General features: G+C 50.6%; 1 protein-coding gene across 7 annotated transcripts in view; it reads left to right on the top strand.

The window, feature by feature from the left end:
• The window catches only part of NBEAL2 (neurobeachin like 2), a 180,599-nt gene that overhangs the window by 80,781 nt on the left and 81,330 nt on the right, over positions 1-18,488 (top strand). For 5 of the 7 annotated variants that reach the window (XM_075126070.1, XM_075126069.1, XM_075126075.1 and 2 more), the window contains exons 3-7: positions 4,341-4,505; positions 7,181-7,258; positions 12,173-12,254; positions 13,824-13,948; positions 14,279-14,361. In XM_075126070.1, coding sequence (XP_074982171.1) covers positions 4,341-4,505; positions 7,181-7,258; positions 12,173-12,254; positions 13,824-13,948; positions 14,279-14,361 — 533 coding nt within the window. The remainder of the gene's footprint in view (positions 1-4,340; positions 4,506-7,180; positions 7,259-12,172; positions 12,255-13,823; positions 13,949-14,278; positions 14,362-18,488) is intronic. The other 2 variants (XM_075126074.1, XM_048837353.2) reach the window with 1 other exon arrangement.

Genomic DNA, 18,488 nt, shown 5'->3' on the forward strand with positions numbered 1-18,488 from the left:
CGTGGACTTGTGCTCGTCCAGCTTTTCTAAATAGTCCCAAACCACTCCTTTCTCCACAGAGGGCTGGTCACCTCCCTCCCCATGCTGTGCTGCCCAGTGCAGTAGTCTGGGAGCTGACCTTGTTCGTGAAGACAGAGGCAAAAAAAGCATTGAGTACATTAGCTTTTTCCACATCCTCTGTCACTAGGTTGCCTCCCTCATTCAGTAAGGGGCCCACACTTCCCTTGAATTTCTTCTTGTTGCTAACGTGCCGGAAGAAACCCTTCTTGTTACTCTTAACATCTCTTGCTAGCTGCAACTCCAAGTGTGATTTGGCCTTCCTGATTTCACTCCTGCATACCCGAGCAATATTTTTATACTCTTCCCTGGTCATTTGTCCAATCTTCCACTTCTTGTAAGGTTCTTTCGTGTTTAAGATCAGCAAGGATTTCTCTGTTAAGCCAAGCTGGTCGCCTGCCATATTTACTATTCTTTCTACACTTTGGGATGGTTTGTCCCTGTAACCTCAATAAGGATTCTTTAAAATACAGCCAGCTCTCCTGGACTCCTTTCCCCCTCATGTTATTCTCCCAGGGGATCCTGCCCATCAGTTCCCTGAGGGAGTCAAAGTCTGCTTTTCTGAAGTCCAGGATTCTGCTGCTCTCCTTTCTTCCCTGTGTCAGGATCCTGAACTCGACCATCTCATGGTCACTGCCTCCCAGGTTCCCATCCACTTTTGCTTCCCCTACTTATTCTTCCCGGTTTGTGAGCAGCAGGTCAAGAAGAGCTCCGCCCTTAGTTGGTTCCTCCAGCACTTGCACCAGGAAATTGTCCCCTACACTTTCCAAAAACTTCCTGGATTGTCTGTGCACTGCTGTATTGCTCTCCCAGCAGGTATCGGGGTGATTGAAGTCTCCCATGAGAACCAGGGCTTGCGATCTAGTAACTTTTGTTAGTTGCCGGAAGAAAGCCTCATCCCATCCTGCCCCTAGGTCTTGGCCAGAATGTTAAATTGCGACTCCCTTGGTTAGAGCTATGCTGCATGGGGGCATGGGGAGGTGGAGGGGACAGGGAGACCTGGCCGTGGTTATGCCGTACGTTAGTGAAGGGCTCTGGCATGGCTCTGAGCCATGGCTGCTGTGGGGGAGATGGGGCAAAAGGCATGCATAGCACCATTGCAGCGAGGGGTAGCTGGATGGGAAGTCCGATGAAGGTAATGGAAAGGCTTCCACTGACTTCACCAGGCTGTGGCTTGGGCTTGGGCCTAGGCCTGCAGAGGCCAGAACTGGGAATGCTGCTTGTAGGCTAAGTGACTTGCTAGCACGCTTACCGCCCCTGTCCTGCTGGTGCCCCCCATGACACCCCACGGAGCCACCCCTAGGACCTTCACACTGTCCAGACCTTTGCCTAGCCAGCCAAACCAAGGTGCCTGAATGGGTGCCATGGGAGAAGTGAGGAGGAACTCCCTGCACCCCCCTCCCTGCTCTAGGGCTCCCTGAACTGTGGGGCTTTCACCCAGACCAGGGGCAGTCTCCTGAGGCACCCAGGCCCCTGTACCGATAGGTCACTCACAAGGTGGCCTTGCTTGCTGCCCTCGACAACGCCTCCCTGCTTCCAAATGTCCTCAGCCGTCTGTCTCGCTGGGCCACCCCCCTTTCCCCTGTAGGCTTGGAGGAGCAAGTCTGACATCTCCTCGTTTGGTAAAGCCTGGCACCAAGCCCTGTGGTTCCAGGCTCCACATGGTGGCTGGTTCATCGGCCTGGACTTGGCTGAGAATCTGATACCTGTCCGGTGAGGGGAAAGACAGCAGCTGAAGGCACCTGCCCGTGTCGGGAGAGACTCTTGCTCTCCAGTGCAGTGGCCTGTGTAAGCTAAATGCCATGCAGCGTAGTTAGTGTGGTGCACATCTCTCCCCTGGTCTATGGCCTGGCAGTAACCGGAGCCTGGGAGTTGTCCTTTATCTCCCTTTCCCCAGCACTGTGCCCAAAGCTCACCAGATCCGGCTTCTTTCATGGGACATCTGGTGGGTCCCTCTTTACCACCAAAGCCCAGGGTATTTAGTTTAGTTGTTGTGATGAGTGTCCGGTAACCAAATTTCAACTTTCAATAGCTCCAGTAAAAGTCAGTCCTGCAGCTGCTCCCGAAGTCAGATGGGCCATTGTTGAGCACTACTGACATTCATAGAACTATCCAGTTACCACAGCTCTGAACCCACTGATTCTGGGTCAGCGATCCGGTGCAGTTGTGGGAGAGGCTGTGCCACGGGGGACAGGGATGCGTATATGAGGAAAAAATCTTGATAGGTTTCAAATACTGGAACTGGGAAAGGTTCAGAAAAGGGCAACAAAAATGATGAGGGCTATGGAACAGCTTCCGTATTAGAAGAGATTAATAAGACTGGGACTTTTCAGCTTGGAAAAGAGCCGACTAAGAGGGGATATGATAGAGGTCTATAAAATCATGACTGGTGTGGAGAAAGTAAATAAGGAAGTGTTCTTTACTCCTTCTCATAACACACGAACTAGAGGTCACCCAATGAAATTAATCGGCAGCAGGTTTAAAACAAACAAAAGGAAGTATTTCTTCATACAATGCAGTCAGCGTATGGAACTTGTTGCCAGAATGTGAAAGCCAAGACTATAACAGAAAAAAAAAAAAAGAAACTAAAAAAAAGAACTAAAGTTCCTGGAGGATAGGTCCATTGATGGCTATTAGCCAGGCTGGGCAGGGATGGTGTCCCTAACCTCTGTTTGCCAGAACCTGGGAATGGGCGACAGGGGATGGATCCCTTGGTGATGACCTGTTCTGTTCATTGCCTCTGGGGCACCTGGCATTGGCCACTGTCGGCAGACAGGATACTGGGCTAGATGGACCTTTGATCTGACCCAGTCTGGCTGTTCTTATGTTCAAATAGAAACAACCGGTTGTGCTAAGTGCTTCAGCCTCACCTGTTAGGCCCTAGCTGGGGGTGTCAGGAAATTGGGGGTGACCATGACAGAGCTGTTATCTTACCCTTGTACGACAAACAAAAGTAGAAATTTCTTTTAGCTGCCACCTGCTCTGCCCTAAAGTCAGTGACCTACTTTGTGTCTCATTTGCAAATCATGGCCCAGGGCAGGTTTTGCGTTTTAAGATGAGTTTGTTTCTGGACAGCAGTCACTCTAAAGAATTGGTTGCTTCTATCCTGCTTGCCATGTTTGTCCCAGTGGGACCCTGGAGACTCCATGTGGGACCAATGCAATCTTATTCTGGAATAAATGTGGCCTCACATGGAGTTATTCAGGAATAGCTACTGCCCTCTAATGCACACCCTGCCTTAATCTGAATTACCTTGCACATGTAAACAAGGCCTAACAGAAATGTTTGTCCCAATCCCTCTCCCCCAGCTTGTGCCTAGCCTACAAGGCAAGACTTCTGTTTCCCTCCCTTTCAAAGCTAGGAAATGTTAGAAGGGGCTAGAGAAAGATCCCAATGGTTCAGTAATCACTGAAATGTAGGCCTGGAAGGGACCTCAAGAGGTCCTCTAGTCCAGCCCCCTGCATGAGTAAACCTGCACCATCCTTTTGCCATGTTTTTCTAACCTCTCCTTAAAAAACCTCCAAAGAGCTAGGGGTTGCAAAACCTCCCTTTGAAGCTTATTCCAGTCCTTACCTATTCTTCTAGTTAGGGGCTTTCCCTAATATCTAACCTAAATCTCTCTCTGCTGCAGATTAAGCCAATTTGCATCTTTTCCTACCTTCAGTGGACATGGGGAACAGTTGATCCCCACCCTCTCTGTATAACCACCCTTCACACATTTTGCAGACAGTTAATGACTGTGTCCAGCCTTCCTGTAGCACTCCTTACCTGTAGATCTCTGTGTTGGCACAGCGGCGGGTCAGGATGACTCCCTCCCTGTTCATGGATGGCAGTGTGTAGGGGCGGAGAATGAAGAAGACAGAGCAGAAGTGACTCTGAGAGGGGCCATAGCGGGGCAGGACTGGGAATAGAACCCAGGAGTGTTGCCAACCTCAAGCATTATGAGTCGGAGCCACCCAAAATCACGAGACTTAGAATCCAGCACTCATGACTTCTTTCCCACCAGTTCTCTTTATTATTGAGACCTGGTAGGGGTCACACTTTCAAGCCTCTTCTCTGCCACAACAAGGGCTAGACCCTTTACTTTACTTTTTTTAATTAAAGCTGAGATTCTCCTGCAATCCCATGACTCCAGGAGTTGGGGCTTGAAGAAAAACACCAAATATTGTGAGACTCAGGATAAAAACAATGCAGTGGCCGCATCTCCCCCTTCCCAGAATGCAGAGACTGGGGGTGCCAACTCTTAGACTAATTGTTTTGTTCCCTCTTCCCCCCACCCCCAGGCCAGAAGATTCAGTCTCTGAGATCCCGCTGCTCCCACGCGACGTCCTGCACGTGCTGAGCCAACAGCTGGCGCACTGTGTGGCCCAGATGGCCCGCGAGGAGGCAGCCGAGGCGGGCCTTGGCCAGGCGCTCCTGCACGTCAAGTTCTTTATCATCATCTGCAGGTAGGCTGGAGAGTCAAATTGTTGTTCTGGTGAAGTCTGTGAGAACCGCTTGGAGGCCTCAGAGGACCGGATCCTGCTTCCCAAGCCCTCCAGGTTTACCATGCCAGCATAAAACAGCTTCTTTATTACCTTGCTGGTTACTCAGAAGTCCAAACAACACAGTTCCCTTAAAGACAGGTTTCAGAGGAACAGCCGTGTTAGTCTGTATTCGCAAAAAGAAAAGGAGTACTTGTGGCACCTTAGAGACTAACCAATTTATTTGAGCATGAGCTTTCGTGAGCTACAGCTCACTTCATCAGATGTTTACCAAAGTGATCCAGCCTCAGGCCTCCATCTAGGTACCCACTCCAAGTATGATGAAAATTTCTGTAAATCTTATTTCATCATATAAAAGAAAGGGTTCTGCCAATTCCAAAGGATCGGACACATCACCTCCCAGGTTAATGAATCTTTCAGATTTTACCCAAATACACACTACAGCCAATTCTTATTAACTACACTAAAATTTATTAAAAAACAAAAGAGAGAGAGTATGGTTAAAAGATCAATATACATCCAGACACGAGATCAGTTCATTTAGGTGCAGATTCATAGCCGAGATGGTGAGCTGAGTGGTTGCAAAGAGTTCTTTCAGAAGTAGTTAATAGTTTATAGTCCAATGTCCAAATATCACATTCAGGGCGTACCAGCATAACTGGGACCCCAATCGTGCAACTCAAACTTCCCCTGAAGAATCTTAAGCAGACCTGAGATGACAGAATCAGGACCCAAGGATCTATTTTTACAATTTCATGTCCTCTTCGATGAGTTGGGAGTTCCTCGGGGAACAAAAGGTAATTAGGATGACTTTGAAGGAGGTCCATCACTGGTACTTACCTATAGGAATTAACATAAGACTGTTTGCTTGTTCCTCCACCATTCACAGATTATTTGCTATGCATTTCAAAGAGAAATGAATATCGAGATATCCCGTGTTTACAATTCATTTAAATGCTCGGATCTTCTTTTGACCTCTGAATTATCAGAATACAACAAGTTGATTACCTTGTTGACCCTACTCATACATATGTAAATACACAAACATTATCTCCCCACATGTCTTCTGTGCGTTATTTATTTTTCTAGCCATGTGTGACACACACACAAACCCAGCGCCCCCTGCCAGGTTTTGCGGGACCTGACGAGGCAGAGCCCTCTTCCCCAGCAATGCGCTGGGGGGGGGTGGGGGGGGCGCCTGTATCCAAGACAACAGGTTGTACAGTTTCTATCTCTGGTTCTGTTTCCATGGAAACCAATCCACCATCACTTTCAACATTGCATTTTAAGCTCTGGGAAAAAAGACTCTCCCATCCCTGCTGCCCCTCCCCTGCCCTGCCTTGTCTGCAGGCCGCATCTCCGCTGTGGTTGCCTGCAGACAAGTTTTGGGGATCACCTCCTTCTCTTACGGGGCACCTGGTGTCCCTCACGCCTAGCGCGTAGATTTCCACCTAGCGCCCTGTCTAATGGCTGTGTGCTGTAAAACACCACTCAAGGCAGCCCTCTGTTGATCATCCCATAATGAGTAGGACTTTAACCAGAGGCTGATGTGAGAAGGTACCGTCCCGAGTCCTGCTCCTCTCCTCTGCGTCCTCCCCCCAAGCCAGAGCTCCCACCACAAGCCCACCTGTGGTTTCCATTGCTCTGCGGCCTTGGGATTCATACATTCAGGCAGACGTGCCCTGGCTTTGCAGGGCTTGGAAGCGAGAGAGCCTTGAAGTGCAGGTCTGAGTTTTCCTCAGCGTGTTGGATTTGGGATACAGTTGGGAGGGTTCTTGTGTCATCTACCTCAAGCCTAGTTTCATATCAAAATGAACCCAGGGCCCCCGGCTAGCTCCTGGCTGTGGTCGGTAGCCCTCAGCCCTGGCTTCCCCTTCTCCTTTCAGAGCACGAGCTGGTGGTTTTTATTCTGTTGCTAATTTTGTGGTGAGACTATTGTGTTCCTTCAGCCATTACCAGCCTTGGCAACACCAGGATGTGTGAAGCCTTTAGCTTATCTTCCTGCTATCTAGCCACCCTGGCCTTTTGAAATAGGGAGGAGGGACAGCCCGATGCCATGTGGGGCAGGTGAAAGCACTGGGGTCTGTCTCAGTTCTGCTCAGGGCAACTAAGCAGGAGGTGGGTCCCTGCGCCGGAGTGTCTCGTGGCCGGTTACCAAACGTCTTTCTTAGCTCTGGGTGATAAGGGGGCGCAGCTTAGCTCTTAGCAGCCTTATCTCCTGGAATTTCAGGAGCCCGGTCGCTGCTCACGTTTCGGGTTGGCCCGAGGGCTGGAAAGGGGGGATGGCAGAGGACCTGTGGGGGCGAGGGAGCCAGGGATGGATGAGAGGAGGAAGGAAGGTGGCTAGAGGGGAATGAAGGGAGAATGCAGAGGATACGGTGCTGTCCAGGGGCTTAACCTCCAGACTGCATGGTTCCCCCAACACCAGCCATCCCCACCCCCATCTTTCACTTCGCTGAGATGCTGAAATCTGCCAGGACAATATCGAATGTTGCTGCACCCTTGACATGGCTAGGGGGAGTGGAGGGGCTTTCCCTGGATCTACCCTCCAGAGCCCTTGATTCTGAGCCAGCCCAAGTCTCTGCTGAGCCAACTTGGGGTTTGTTTGTTTTTTTTTCCGTTGACATGTTATTTCTCAGCGACAGCTGCGAGGTGCTGTCACGTTGCCCTGCCTCGCCCGGGAGAGCAGCCCATCCTGCTTCAGTCCAGCATCAGAGGTACGTTCACACTGGAGAGAAGCTGGAACTCGCTCATGGTTCAAATCCTCCACCTTACGGAGAGCAACTTCGGCGCTAAGAAACACTGGGTCTTATTCTGACCTCCGCTGTGCTGGGGGTGACCGGGTTGATCCCGGTGTGACCCGAGACCAGAACTGGAGTCCCTCCTTCAAGAGGCCCCCTGATGTCATGCCACGTCCTGCTCCGTTCCGGGAAAGTCTCCAATTCCTGAACCTCCCTTGCTGCCTGCCTCCCGCCCCCAGCACTTACTGAGCACTGACAGTCTGTGTGGTTCTTCCTACCCAGGTCCTTCTCTGGTCCTCATGGCCATAGGATTGAAGCTGCTTGCAATCATGAACGGACTCTCAACGCCCCCAGGAGATAGGGCAGTGCTAGTATTCCCCATTATTTACACAGGGAAACTGAGGCACGGAGGGAGTGACTTGGCCATAGTCACACACTGTGTCGATGGCAGCGCCAGGAACAGAACCCAGTCCAGTGTTCTAGCCACTAGGTCACAAAGTGCCTGGCCCGTCCTTTCGACCCGTCGCGCAGAACAAGCTGCAGTAGGTACGGTCCCTGCCCCAGCTCGGCAGATAATGCAGCACTGAAGTATTTAGTGTCACAGAGGCAGGTACAGTGTTTACCCATTCTACCCATGGAGCAACTGAGGCACACAGTCACTTGATTAGGCTCCTCCAGCACTTGTCTGGCAGAGCTGGGGGTAGACCCAGGAGTCCTGTCTCCCAGCGCTGCACGGTAACCCCGAGTCTGTCCCCACCTCGCTGTGGGAGCCTTTGCTAGGGGGATGCAGCTGCTTGTACTGTCGGTTTCTCCTCCTTCCCCCCCCCCCCACGCAACAAGAGCAAGGGAGGGGTCCGCACGCTGGCTTGTGAGGTGGGGAGGTGCTAGGGGGGTTCCGTTTGCCATCGAAAGGGGAAGTGGTGCTAGCAGGGTGAGGAGCAGCCACTTCAATGCCTCTTTCCTGACTGCAGAGCAACGCAGCTTGTCCCCCTGGCTGCCAGCTGGGGCTGTCTGCAGCGCTCAGCGGGTGCCCTGGAGGTGCCAGGGGAGCACATCCAGCATGCAGGAGAGCAAAGGGGACAAGGCACTGGGAGGCGGGCTACAGCACGGCACGTCTGTCCCCACTCCAGTGCCCAGGGTGTAAAGATGCCTGGCTAGTCTGTGCTGTCCGCGTGGGTGGACGATGAGAGGAAGGAAGCTCGGTGTTTATAGCACTGGACTAGGCTCTGCCACAGACTCACCATGTGACCTGGAAGTCACTTAATTGCTCTGGGCCTTAGTTCCCCATCTGTACAATGGGGTTAATGGCTCTTCCTCCCTCCCTCCCACGCTCTGCGTTGTTTGTTTAGACGGCATGTTCTTGGGGTAGGCATTCGTCCTTGCTGTGTATTTGTACAGTGCCTAGCACAGTGGGGCCCCCATCTCGGCTGGGTGACTGGAAGCTACAGTAATACCAGGAATGGGTTATGAGCAGAGAAGCAGCCCTGCTGACGCTCAGAACAGAGCCTTGCTCCTGGGGCTCCTATCAGACAGCCCTGATCTTCTTGCTGGGGGATGAATGGAGCTGGCAGCCATCAGGGGAGGGAAGAGGCTAATGTGGGGTTTGCCAGGCTGCTGGGGGTTTGCCCTCTTGGCTGTGTGTAGCTAACAGAAGTCACGGGAGTGAAAACCTTGTGCGTCGGATGCAAGCGGGAGGATCTTTAGCATTTATGTTTCTGTCTTTTCATCAGCATTCCTAGCATCGTCCCCGTTGTAGAGAGGGAGACCAAGGCATCGAGCAGGCAAGCAACTTGCCCAGAGCCACATACCATGTTGGCAGCAGAACTGAGATTAGAACCCAGATTTCCTGGCTCCCAGTTCCCCTATTCTTAGCCGCTAGATCAGCTTTCAGTAGCTAAAAATGACGCGGAGGTAGAGTTTCTCACTTCTCCCTGTCCCGTGTGCTGGTGGTAGGCTGGCTTTGTAGGAGATGGTGATGGTGGGGTATTGGTTTTAGGAGATGCTGAATGGCTCTGAACATTACACATTGCCTTTGGGAGGGGACTCTTAGTTAAACGCCTGGTCGCTTCCTGCCTCTGTCTTCCCTTAGCTTCCGATCATCCCCAGCCATGAAACATGCCCAGTGGGTCTCTTTTAGTCTTTGCATCCTTCCCCCAGCGCACCCTCAGGGTGGGGATGGATTTTAGGAGAGGATTAAGAGAGAATGCTGATCCCCGAACGTGAGTGCTAACCTTGACACCCGCTCGCTGTCTGAGTACGTCGACACCTGCAGCAGGAGGTGTCAAGTCCAGCAGCAGGAGCCAGACCCGCCCTAGCTCTGATCGGGCTAGTACGTGGGAAGTGGAAGCGTGGCCACAGCAGCACAAAGGACTTGCCGTTCCCCGTATGCTCCCGTCTGGGGCACTGGGCACATCCTCGCGCCACCTCCGCTCTGTGTGCGTTTTCAGCGCACTAGCCCACTCGCGTGGGCATGGCTCCGGGAGCTGGCATCGATACGTCCAGCTTGAAGTGCAGACGTCCCCGAAGACACAGCACTTGTTTTGTTTTTCCCCCATCATAACTTGCAAATATTTCTGCTCCCTGGTAAATTTAAATGATCGACAAATGAACAAATCAGCTATTCCATGGCCTCACAAATCTCATTCTTCCACAGCCCAGTACAACCCTCCATTAGAAAATGTTCTGTGCTAGTGAATTCCTCCTCCGTTTGCTCCTACCTGTACCCTTGGCTGGCCCTCCCTGAAGGGCGATAGCAGGATTATTGTTATGTATTATGGCAGCATGTAGAAGTCCCAGTCGAGATCACGGTCCCATTGTGCTAGGTGCTGTGTATGCATGTAGTAAGAGACCGCTCCTGCCCTGAAGAGCTTACAGCATCAATGGAACAGACCGGGGGCGAGTGGGTGGGGGAAAGGAAGTAGTATCCCCATTTTACAGAGGGGAAACTGAGGCACAAAGATTGAGGGGCATGCCACAGTCTCATAGGGAGTCTGATGTCCCAAGTGTCATGGCTGGGGCATGTGCAGTGAGGGTTAGTGGGTGGAGCTGGAGTCTGGGGCCTGGGACCTGAGTCGGAAGCCAGAGTCAGAAGCCAGGTACCAGAGTCAGAGGTCAGACTGCTGGGAGTCGCAGGCCCTTTAACTTGTCCCCCGGGAAGCCGGGCTGTCCCGGTACGGTGCGCCAGCTCTTGCCGGTACGCCCTACCGGGGCATACCAGTTTATTTTCACCTCTGCTGTTGCCCCAAATGCTATGGCTGGAGATTCAGCCATGATGGGGACACTGGACTGAACAGAGGGAATTGAAAGATTGGTCCTGCCAAGAAAAGAGGTCTTGACTAAAACTGGTTGGGGAGGAATTTTGGCAGAAAATTTAGTTTTTCTTGGCAAAAATTTAAAATTTTAGCCAAATTCCAAAAGAACTTAAATTCTGAAGTGCTGCTGCAATATCTCATGGTAGTTGTAGTTTAGGTGACTCACCCCTATTCTCATCCATGGAGAGGGCTCCCTGAGTGGACTACATCTCCCATGAAGCAACATGGTCTCGCCTCCGGGTCAGGGGACGTCATGCATCATGGGAGATGTAGTCCAACCAGGGAGCTCAGCCCATTAAGAAGAATGGGGGATGGGAGGTGAGGCAACATGTCCAAATACTTCAGGTTTCCTCAGAAAGAAGATGCGGTTTTGCAAAAATTGAAGTTTCTGTAGAAATGGTTTCAATGGAAAATTCTTGACCAGCGCAAATCTTGAGCTACCCGCTCCTGTCTGTCAGGAGCATTTCAAATGTCATTTGCCCATCGAGGTTCTCTCTGATGCTCGGGTTGGACTAAGGGGTTGGTAGGGGAGAGGAGAATCTCGGTTGCTGTGATGGCCCATTGTAGACTGATGTAACTGGAACCTGTTCTACGCCAGGTCCAACCTGGCCTTGTCTGGTGGGGCTGATAAGCCTTCCTGGCACAGGGTACTTTTTACTGCCCCAGCCCTTGGAAGTTCACTTCTCTCTAGGCAACACTCACTTGGGGCGGAGTTAATTTCCCAAAGGGAATTTGTGCATTTGCCTCTGTGTGTCCTGATCAGAAAGTTCCCCTAGCTGAAAAGGGCTCTCGCCCTGTCTGACTTCCCCATGGCTGGGGAGGTGGATGGACAGACGTGGCCACCCTTTCCTTTCCTCCAGTTTACCGCCTCCCTTGGTGGCAATTATCAAGGAACTTCCCTTTGGCTGAGGAGAGCTGAGTGGGACTCCACCAATGCCTCCCTGAGAGAGGGCAGTGGGCATGGCTGTAGAACTGGGACTGGTTCTGCCTTCAATTACCTTCCCATCTGGGGCAAGCCCAGCTCCACCTCTGCAGTCCCCATTGCAGATCTAGAGGAGAACACTCTCCTTGGGAATGAATGGAATGAACGTCCCCATTTGCTACCGTGCTCAAGCACTTCTTCCAAGGAGCACTCTCTGAAATGCTAGTCAGACAGCAGGCTCAGCGTTACTGTCGGCTGGTGTTTGGTTGCTCTGTCAGACTGTTCTCATCTGCCTGATTGCCTACAGGGTGCAGCGAAAGACACATCAGGTTGAGTTAATTGACCTTGGGACAGTATTAGGGGTAGGGTGATGGCTCTTTTTTTGTTTTGTTTTAGACCCGGACGAGGGGACTACTGTATAGAAGTTGCCCTGAGGCAAGGGGAAGCCATGGATAAATCACTAACTAGTGTGGTGATAGACTAATTCATTCAAAAACCAGGCAGAGCTCACCTGATTTCCCTCCTCCCCCACCCCCTGCCAATCTTCTGCAAATCAAGCTGTACACAGTTTGCAGCTTTCCCCTTTGCTGCTACTTATCTAAACCACTTGCAAGGATTTCTGATCCTCCCCCTTTTTTTTCTCTTCTCCCCTTGCAGGAATTTAGAAAATGTCCAAGCCGACAGGACGCCAGTTTTTATCCACGAGGTGCTTAGCTTGCTGTTTGCATGTACAGCCAAGGTAAGCACCGGCTTCGTAGCATGTGTGTTTGTGCCAGGCACATGCCCAGTTAAACAGGGCCTCTATATAACCCCACATGGAAATGCTTATGTCTGGGGTTGGCCTGTTGTTGAAATCAACCTGAAATACATATATGGGCTATTGATATTAAGAAGCCAGCAAAATGCAAGGCCTGTGTTATACAGGAGATCAGACTAGATCCCTTCTGCCTTGGAATCTCTGAACCTGGAATATACTGGCTCTTGGGCCACAGAGCTCTCTTCTAAGGCCTCATCGTGGGTGAAGTGTGTCGCTGACATGTCACACTGGGGCCAGGACACTGTATCCCGCAAGGAACAGCCATGAAGTGGCATGTTCCTATGCTGCACACGTGTTCTGCACTCAGTGCGTGAGACTCATGCCGGGGCAGCAGGCCCAGACAAGGTCCCGTGAACCATGTAATGCCATAATGTGTGGGTCTGAGTGGGACCCCTCTGCTGGGGTGAACTGGTAAATTATGGAGCTCACATTTTCGTGACTTAAGAGAAGTTCTGATGACTGCCGGGTCCTCTTCCCCTCTCGAACAACCCTTACAGGCGACCCACAGAGATGAAACAAATTGGACGTGTGCCTGGTTTATTTTGTTGAACGAAGGCAGCTTGAAAACGATGCTGCCCGTTTAATGCTAGACACCCAGATCCCACCCAGCATGCAAGACTCTAACTGGAGAGCTGAACAGTGACCTCCTAAATGTAGTTAGAGCTGTTGCGAGGGGCAGGGATTTCTTGTATTAGGCTGCATAGAACTTTTTTGGTGGCATTCATGTAATGCCAATGACTAATCAACACTTTGGAAAAGGAAGCTTTTATTAAAGACTTCACGCCCTCAGCCCTTGTTAAAAAATCCACAGTAAACATCTCCAAGGCCTCCCAGAGGTCATCCAGAAACACCAGGAATGATCAGACTTGACATTATGGGGATTTCAAAGGTAAATAACAACCAGGAATAATTAAAACAAAAAAAATCAAACCAACTTTTTCAGGCTGCATTTTTCTATCAAAGGAAGCCAAAAATGGTCAGCTGGGTTGTTAAAACATCCTTTGTGGGCATTGGCCACATTGCAATTGCTGCTTAGTATGACGCACCCAGTCATTTGGCTGTCTCCCCCTCTGCCTTTTTTGTTCATCTCCCTCTGTTGTGCCCCATAATATGTTAAGATTGTGAGATCTTCAGGGTGGGGACTGTCTTTTTAGTGTGTGTGTACAGCATCTGGCGCAGAAAGGCCCTCCGATCCCAGCCCATGTCCTCTAGAGGACGTAGTAATAATAAAGGTCACCTTCAAGAGCAGTTGCGACAGACTCAAACACACGCTCTTCCACTTACTCTGAAGGAGCTTATGATCAAATGAGAGAAATTAGCCTGAATAATAATACAGCATTTCAATAGCACTTCACATCTTCAAGGCACTTTTCAGCAGCACGACTGAATGTTAATGAAGATTATTTAGTGGGGGGTGGGCAAAGGTTTCTTTTGTTTGTTTGTTTGTTTTTAAAATGCTGCGGATTAACCAGGTTTCTTCTGTCCTTGCAGCTAAAGAACACCCCGGAGCAGTGTGCCCCCAGCAGGTCTCAGCTAGAGACCGTAACAATCTATGCATTGCACCTCTATGAATGCCTCTTCGACCCCTACCAGACGTGGAGGAGGCAGCTGAGTGGGTGAGTGGGTGTGGAGCAGTGTCCTGTCTGGATGTTCTCACTCTGCTGTGGTCTAGGCACACTGTCACAGCCCCGCTGGCCTGCGGGGTCAAATTCAATGAGGAGCCATAATCCATTGCATAAAACCCGTCGGTGTGGGATGTCGGAGCGTGGGGTCTCGAGACATGTCACTCCCCATTTCAAACATGCAGCATGACACATGGGCATCTAATGACTCTGCACTGCACCACTCCGATGCCTTGGCCGAGTAATTTCAGCTCCCCCGCTCCCTGTTAGCTGCTCCCTGCCTGGAATCCTGTCTCACTTCCCCTGCATTTCCTGTGTTTCTAGGGAAATTGTCAGCATGAAAGAGAAGAGCAAATACAAGTTTGCACCAGCTGCTTTGCCTCTAGAGTTCAGCACTTTCTTCCAAGGTAAATGCCAAACAACCAACTCCCCCGCCTCCATCTCTGGTTGGAGGTTCGTCTGTCTCCAGTGCTGTTATCTCTCAGTTCAGGAGCCCTCCTCCTTCCCTACCCGTGCTGGAGTGAAATGTCACCCTAACCTTTCCAGCCGTTTATCGTGCTTAATGACCCTTGATTTCCTCCTCCCCAGCACTGGAGGCTCTCTGTGGTGTTGAAAAGAGCAAAGTTTGTGCATCCAAAAGGCATGCTTGCGCTTCCCAGATTTCCTCCCTACAGTCGGGACCCCAGCGCTGCCAGACGGCGGCTGTTAGCCAGCAGTATGTGTTGAGAAGGTGTATTTGCATATTACCCAGTATCCCATTCTGCTTCTCATGTCCCTGTATCCCAGAGGAGTGGGGACTGAGTGCATTGTTTCAAATGCGGGTGGGGAGCGAATCTAGTGCTGGCGAAAAGTACTAGTTTACCAGCCTTGGAGATTGGACCCACCTGTTTGTCCACGTAGCAGGGGCAGCAGCCAGTGTGCCTACTGCTTAATTTGAAAGACCCGCTCCTTGGGCGTCAGAGAGGAGTTGACTCTCCAGACCCGTTCAGTGTGGGCCCTCTCTGCTGAGGCTGTCTGCAAACGGGCAGGGGGTTCGTAATGTGGACGCTCCTCCACTGGGACGCTGAGCAAGTTCTGCCCAGTAGCATTGGCCTGGTCATGTGTGTCAATGTCTAAATCTCTCCTGCAAGCCGTTGAATGGCTGGGTTTTGTTCTCGTTTTGCTTGGACACCAGGAAGGCTTCCTGGGGGCTTTCCTAGCTACCAAAGCCACCTCCCATCCCTTCTGGGCCCATTCTCTGTGGGCTTGAAGGGGAATTCCACACAGAGGTTGGAGTTCCCTTTGCTCCTTGATTTCCTCTGACTTTTGAAACCGTCTTGCCAAAGGCGCTGTGTGCCTCTGGCTGAACCTGGGAACACCTTTACCCCACATCCCTGGGGCCGTAAATAGCCTTGTGTCAGTTTCTAGGCAAGGTTCCCCCAACCAGCGAAGAAATTTCCTTCATTGCCGGAGCTGAGCGCTCGCCGTCTCAGACTCTGAGCCTGACCACGTTAACTCTTTCGACTCAATAACTTCTGTAACGAACCTCCTAAGGAACACAGCACAGTGCCGGGGGGGAGGAATATTCCTGCTTGGAACCAACAGCTCAGAGGCTGGGGATAGGCCTGGAGGTTGGGAGCTGTCTGGGGGCTTTCACTGGCAGTGCTGAGACGCACCATAAGGTGGGAGGCTTTGGAAGCACTGTAAGGGGGACTAGATGGAACGTCCTGGCTGTTTGTACAAGGAAGGGTGGGCTTTTGCGGCTGAAGGGCTGGTCTGGGACGTGGAGCTCTGCACTCAGTTCCCAGCTCTGCTCCAGACTCCCTGCACCACCTTCCTTAGCCCTTCCGTGTCGCCCCCTCTGTAAAATGGGGGGAAATGTCCTGTTCCTCCTGTCCGTGTAGGTTGTAGGCTCAGTGGGGCAGAGACCATCTTCCTGTGTCCAGGACAATGGGGCCCTGATCTCCGCTGGTGCTGCTATGAGCTCATTCATTTCAGCCTCCCTCCAGGAGAGGACGATGGCAGCAAAGACAGAGGGAGGGGGAACGCTACGCATTGGAGCAGCAGTGTGGGTGGCCCCCCAGTTCCCTTCCAGCCTCCTGGTGGGAGCCTGCACTGATCAGATGGGCCAAGAGCTGACCATGAGGGATGGCTCAGTGGCTAGCATCGGTACACGTTGAGCAGTCTCCTCACCGTTGTGTGTTTGCTGTCTGTGGCCAACCAAGGTCAACCTGGGGCCCTCGTCTTGGTGCCATCCAAGTGATGATGGAGGCTCCGGGAAGTGTGACTGACCGCACCCTGCCAGTCTCATTGGGCTCTCCCCCAAAAGCTATGGCCACCAGAAATAACCATCGCTAGCAGCAGCCCAGTAACATGTCTCACAAGGAAACGGGTTCGTCCTGCCCCTCAGAGTGGCATCATCCTCCCTGTCCTTGCTAGCTGCTTCGTCCCCGAGGAGCAAGTGACTGCTTCTGGGGAGGAGGACGGGGTGCCCAGGCTGCTGCTCCATCCCATTACCGTGTCCCTCCGCGTGCTGATGGCATCTAAAGAGGAAGAGTCTTGATTGAACGGGGCGGAGCTGCTTCAGAAAACTGTGTGTGTGGCTGTCTTGCCAGGAGCTGCAGCCTATGAACCTCTAAACTTGACCCCCTTCACTTCACAAATTAACCTTGCCGTCTTTTGTACTGGAGATGAAAAGCCCAGTGCAATCTGACCGTAAGGGGGAGAAATAGCTGGTTGCTTGCCATGCTGTAGAAATATGCTTTGGACATTTTCTTTACTTTTTAAAAGCCCCATTCCCCACCCCAGCTTGGGGATATTTTTTTTTTTTTTTACATTAGAAACTCAGGTCTTGGCTAACCTGCAGTTCTTGGAGGACTCTGTGGCTGGCTGGAGTGAAACCTGCTTGAGGGAAAAGGATTATTTCTGTTCACTATTAAACTTTATTTTGTGCTCACTTAACTCAAACACTGAGAAAAACAGATCTCTTTATGAACCATTCTTGCATCTTCAGTTAAGTGCTGCTTTCCCCTCCCCACCTTCTGTTATGCTTCTTCAAAGCACACAGAATCTTGGCCTACACTGCCCCCCCCCCTCGGCCCCCACCCCCCAAAAAAGTTCTGCTTGTTTTAGAAATGTCAAATCTCATTTTTCCTGTTCTTGGTGGAAGTCTTGTTGGAGGACCAGGGAGCTGGAGTAAGAGCTTTCTTAGCCTTTCATTGAAGGAGGGTTGTTTTTTTTAAGAGCTTTTCTTCCAGCTGTTTCTCGGGCATTGCAGTTAAATAGGCATTATGCAAAATAAACATAGTTTTAGACAATCTGACTTAAAACTTCATAGGTTTTGCTTCCCAGATTACCCAACCTCTTTCATTGTCCTGTACTTGGAACTCATCCAAGAACAAGACCTGAATTTCTAATGGAAAACATTATTTTTGAAGGGTTTCAGAGTAGCAGCCGTGTTAGTCTGTATTCGCAAAAAGAAAAGGAGGACTTGTGGCACCTTAGAGACTAACCAATTTATTTGAGCATAAGCTTTCGTGAGCTACAGCTCACTTCATCGGATGCATGCAGTGGAAAATACAGTATGGTCCATCTTGATTATCACTACAAAAAGTTTTTTTTCTCTCCTGCTGGTAATAGCTCACCTTAACGGATCACTCTCGTTATAGTGTGTATGGTAACACCCATTGTTTCGTGTTCTCTATGTGTGTATATATATCTTCCTACTGTATTTTCCACTGCATGCATCCGATGAAAGTGGGTTTTAGCCCACGAAAGCTTATGCTCAAATAAATGTGTTAGTCTCTAAGGTGCCACAAGTACTCCTGTTGTTTTTGAAAATACCCCTCCAGGCTTTTCTACAACACTATAAAGAAGGAAGAAAGTCTGCAAACACAATTCTCTCCCCATTTACAAGTTACTTTTTAACTAGGGTGTGAGAGGGTTGGGTTTCATGAAATATCCCTCCCCCCCATTCCCCCCCCCACTTTTCAGCATAGCCCCTCATTTTCTAAGATTAACTTGAATTCACCAATAACTTCCTGACTAACTGGAGGCCTGTGCTATTGGAGGAAACAGAGCGGGGGGTTTACAGAAAAACCCTGGATTCAGGCACCCCTAAACTGCAGGGCTTTGTGAAATCCACTTCCAAGTCTGGATACATATTTTGAAGAAGCCCTACGCTTTACTGATGAACTGAATTGAAGCTCTGTATTTTATTATGACGAATAAGCTACACAGAGTAACTCCTTGCATTGGGAGACTTTAGATTGGATCTTGTATTAAACTTTTTTGGGTGGGTGGGGGTGCGTGTGTGTGTGACTGACTTAAACACATGTTGGAAATGACCAGTAGAACTCATGCATCCGATGAAGTGAGCTGTAATAAATCGGTTAGTCTCTAAGGTGCCACAAGTCCTCCTTTTCTTTTGAGCCTGGTGAGTATCTGATTAGATAACAAATGGTACTTGGATGACTAGTGCAGGGGTAACCTCCCAGGGCTCAGAGTTTGGCCTGGCTCAGGATTAGCAATATCTATACAGTCCCATAGAGATACC

The sequence above is a fragment of the Caretta caretta genome, chromosome 2 (genome assembly GCF_965140235.1).
Source record: "Caretta caretta isolate rCarCar2 chromosome 2, rCarCar1.hap1, whole genome shotgun sequence".
NCBI lineage: Eukaryota > Metazoa > Chordata > Testudines > Cheloniidae > Caretta > Caretta caretta.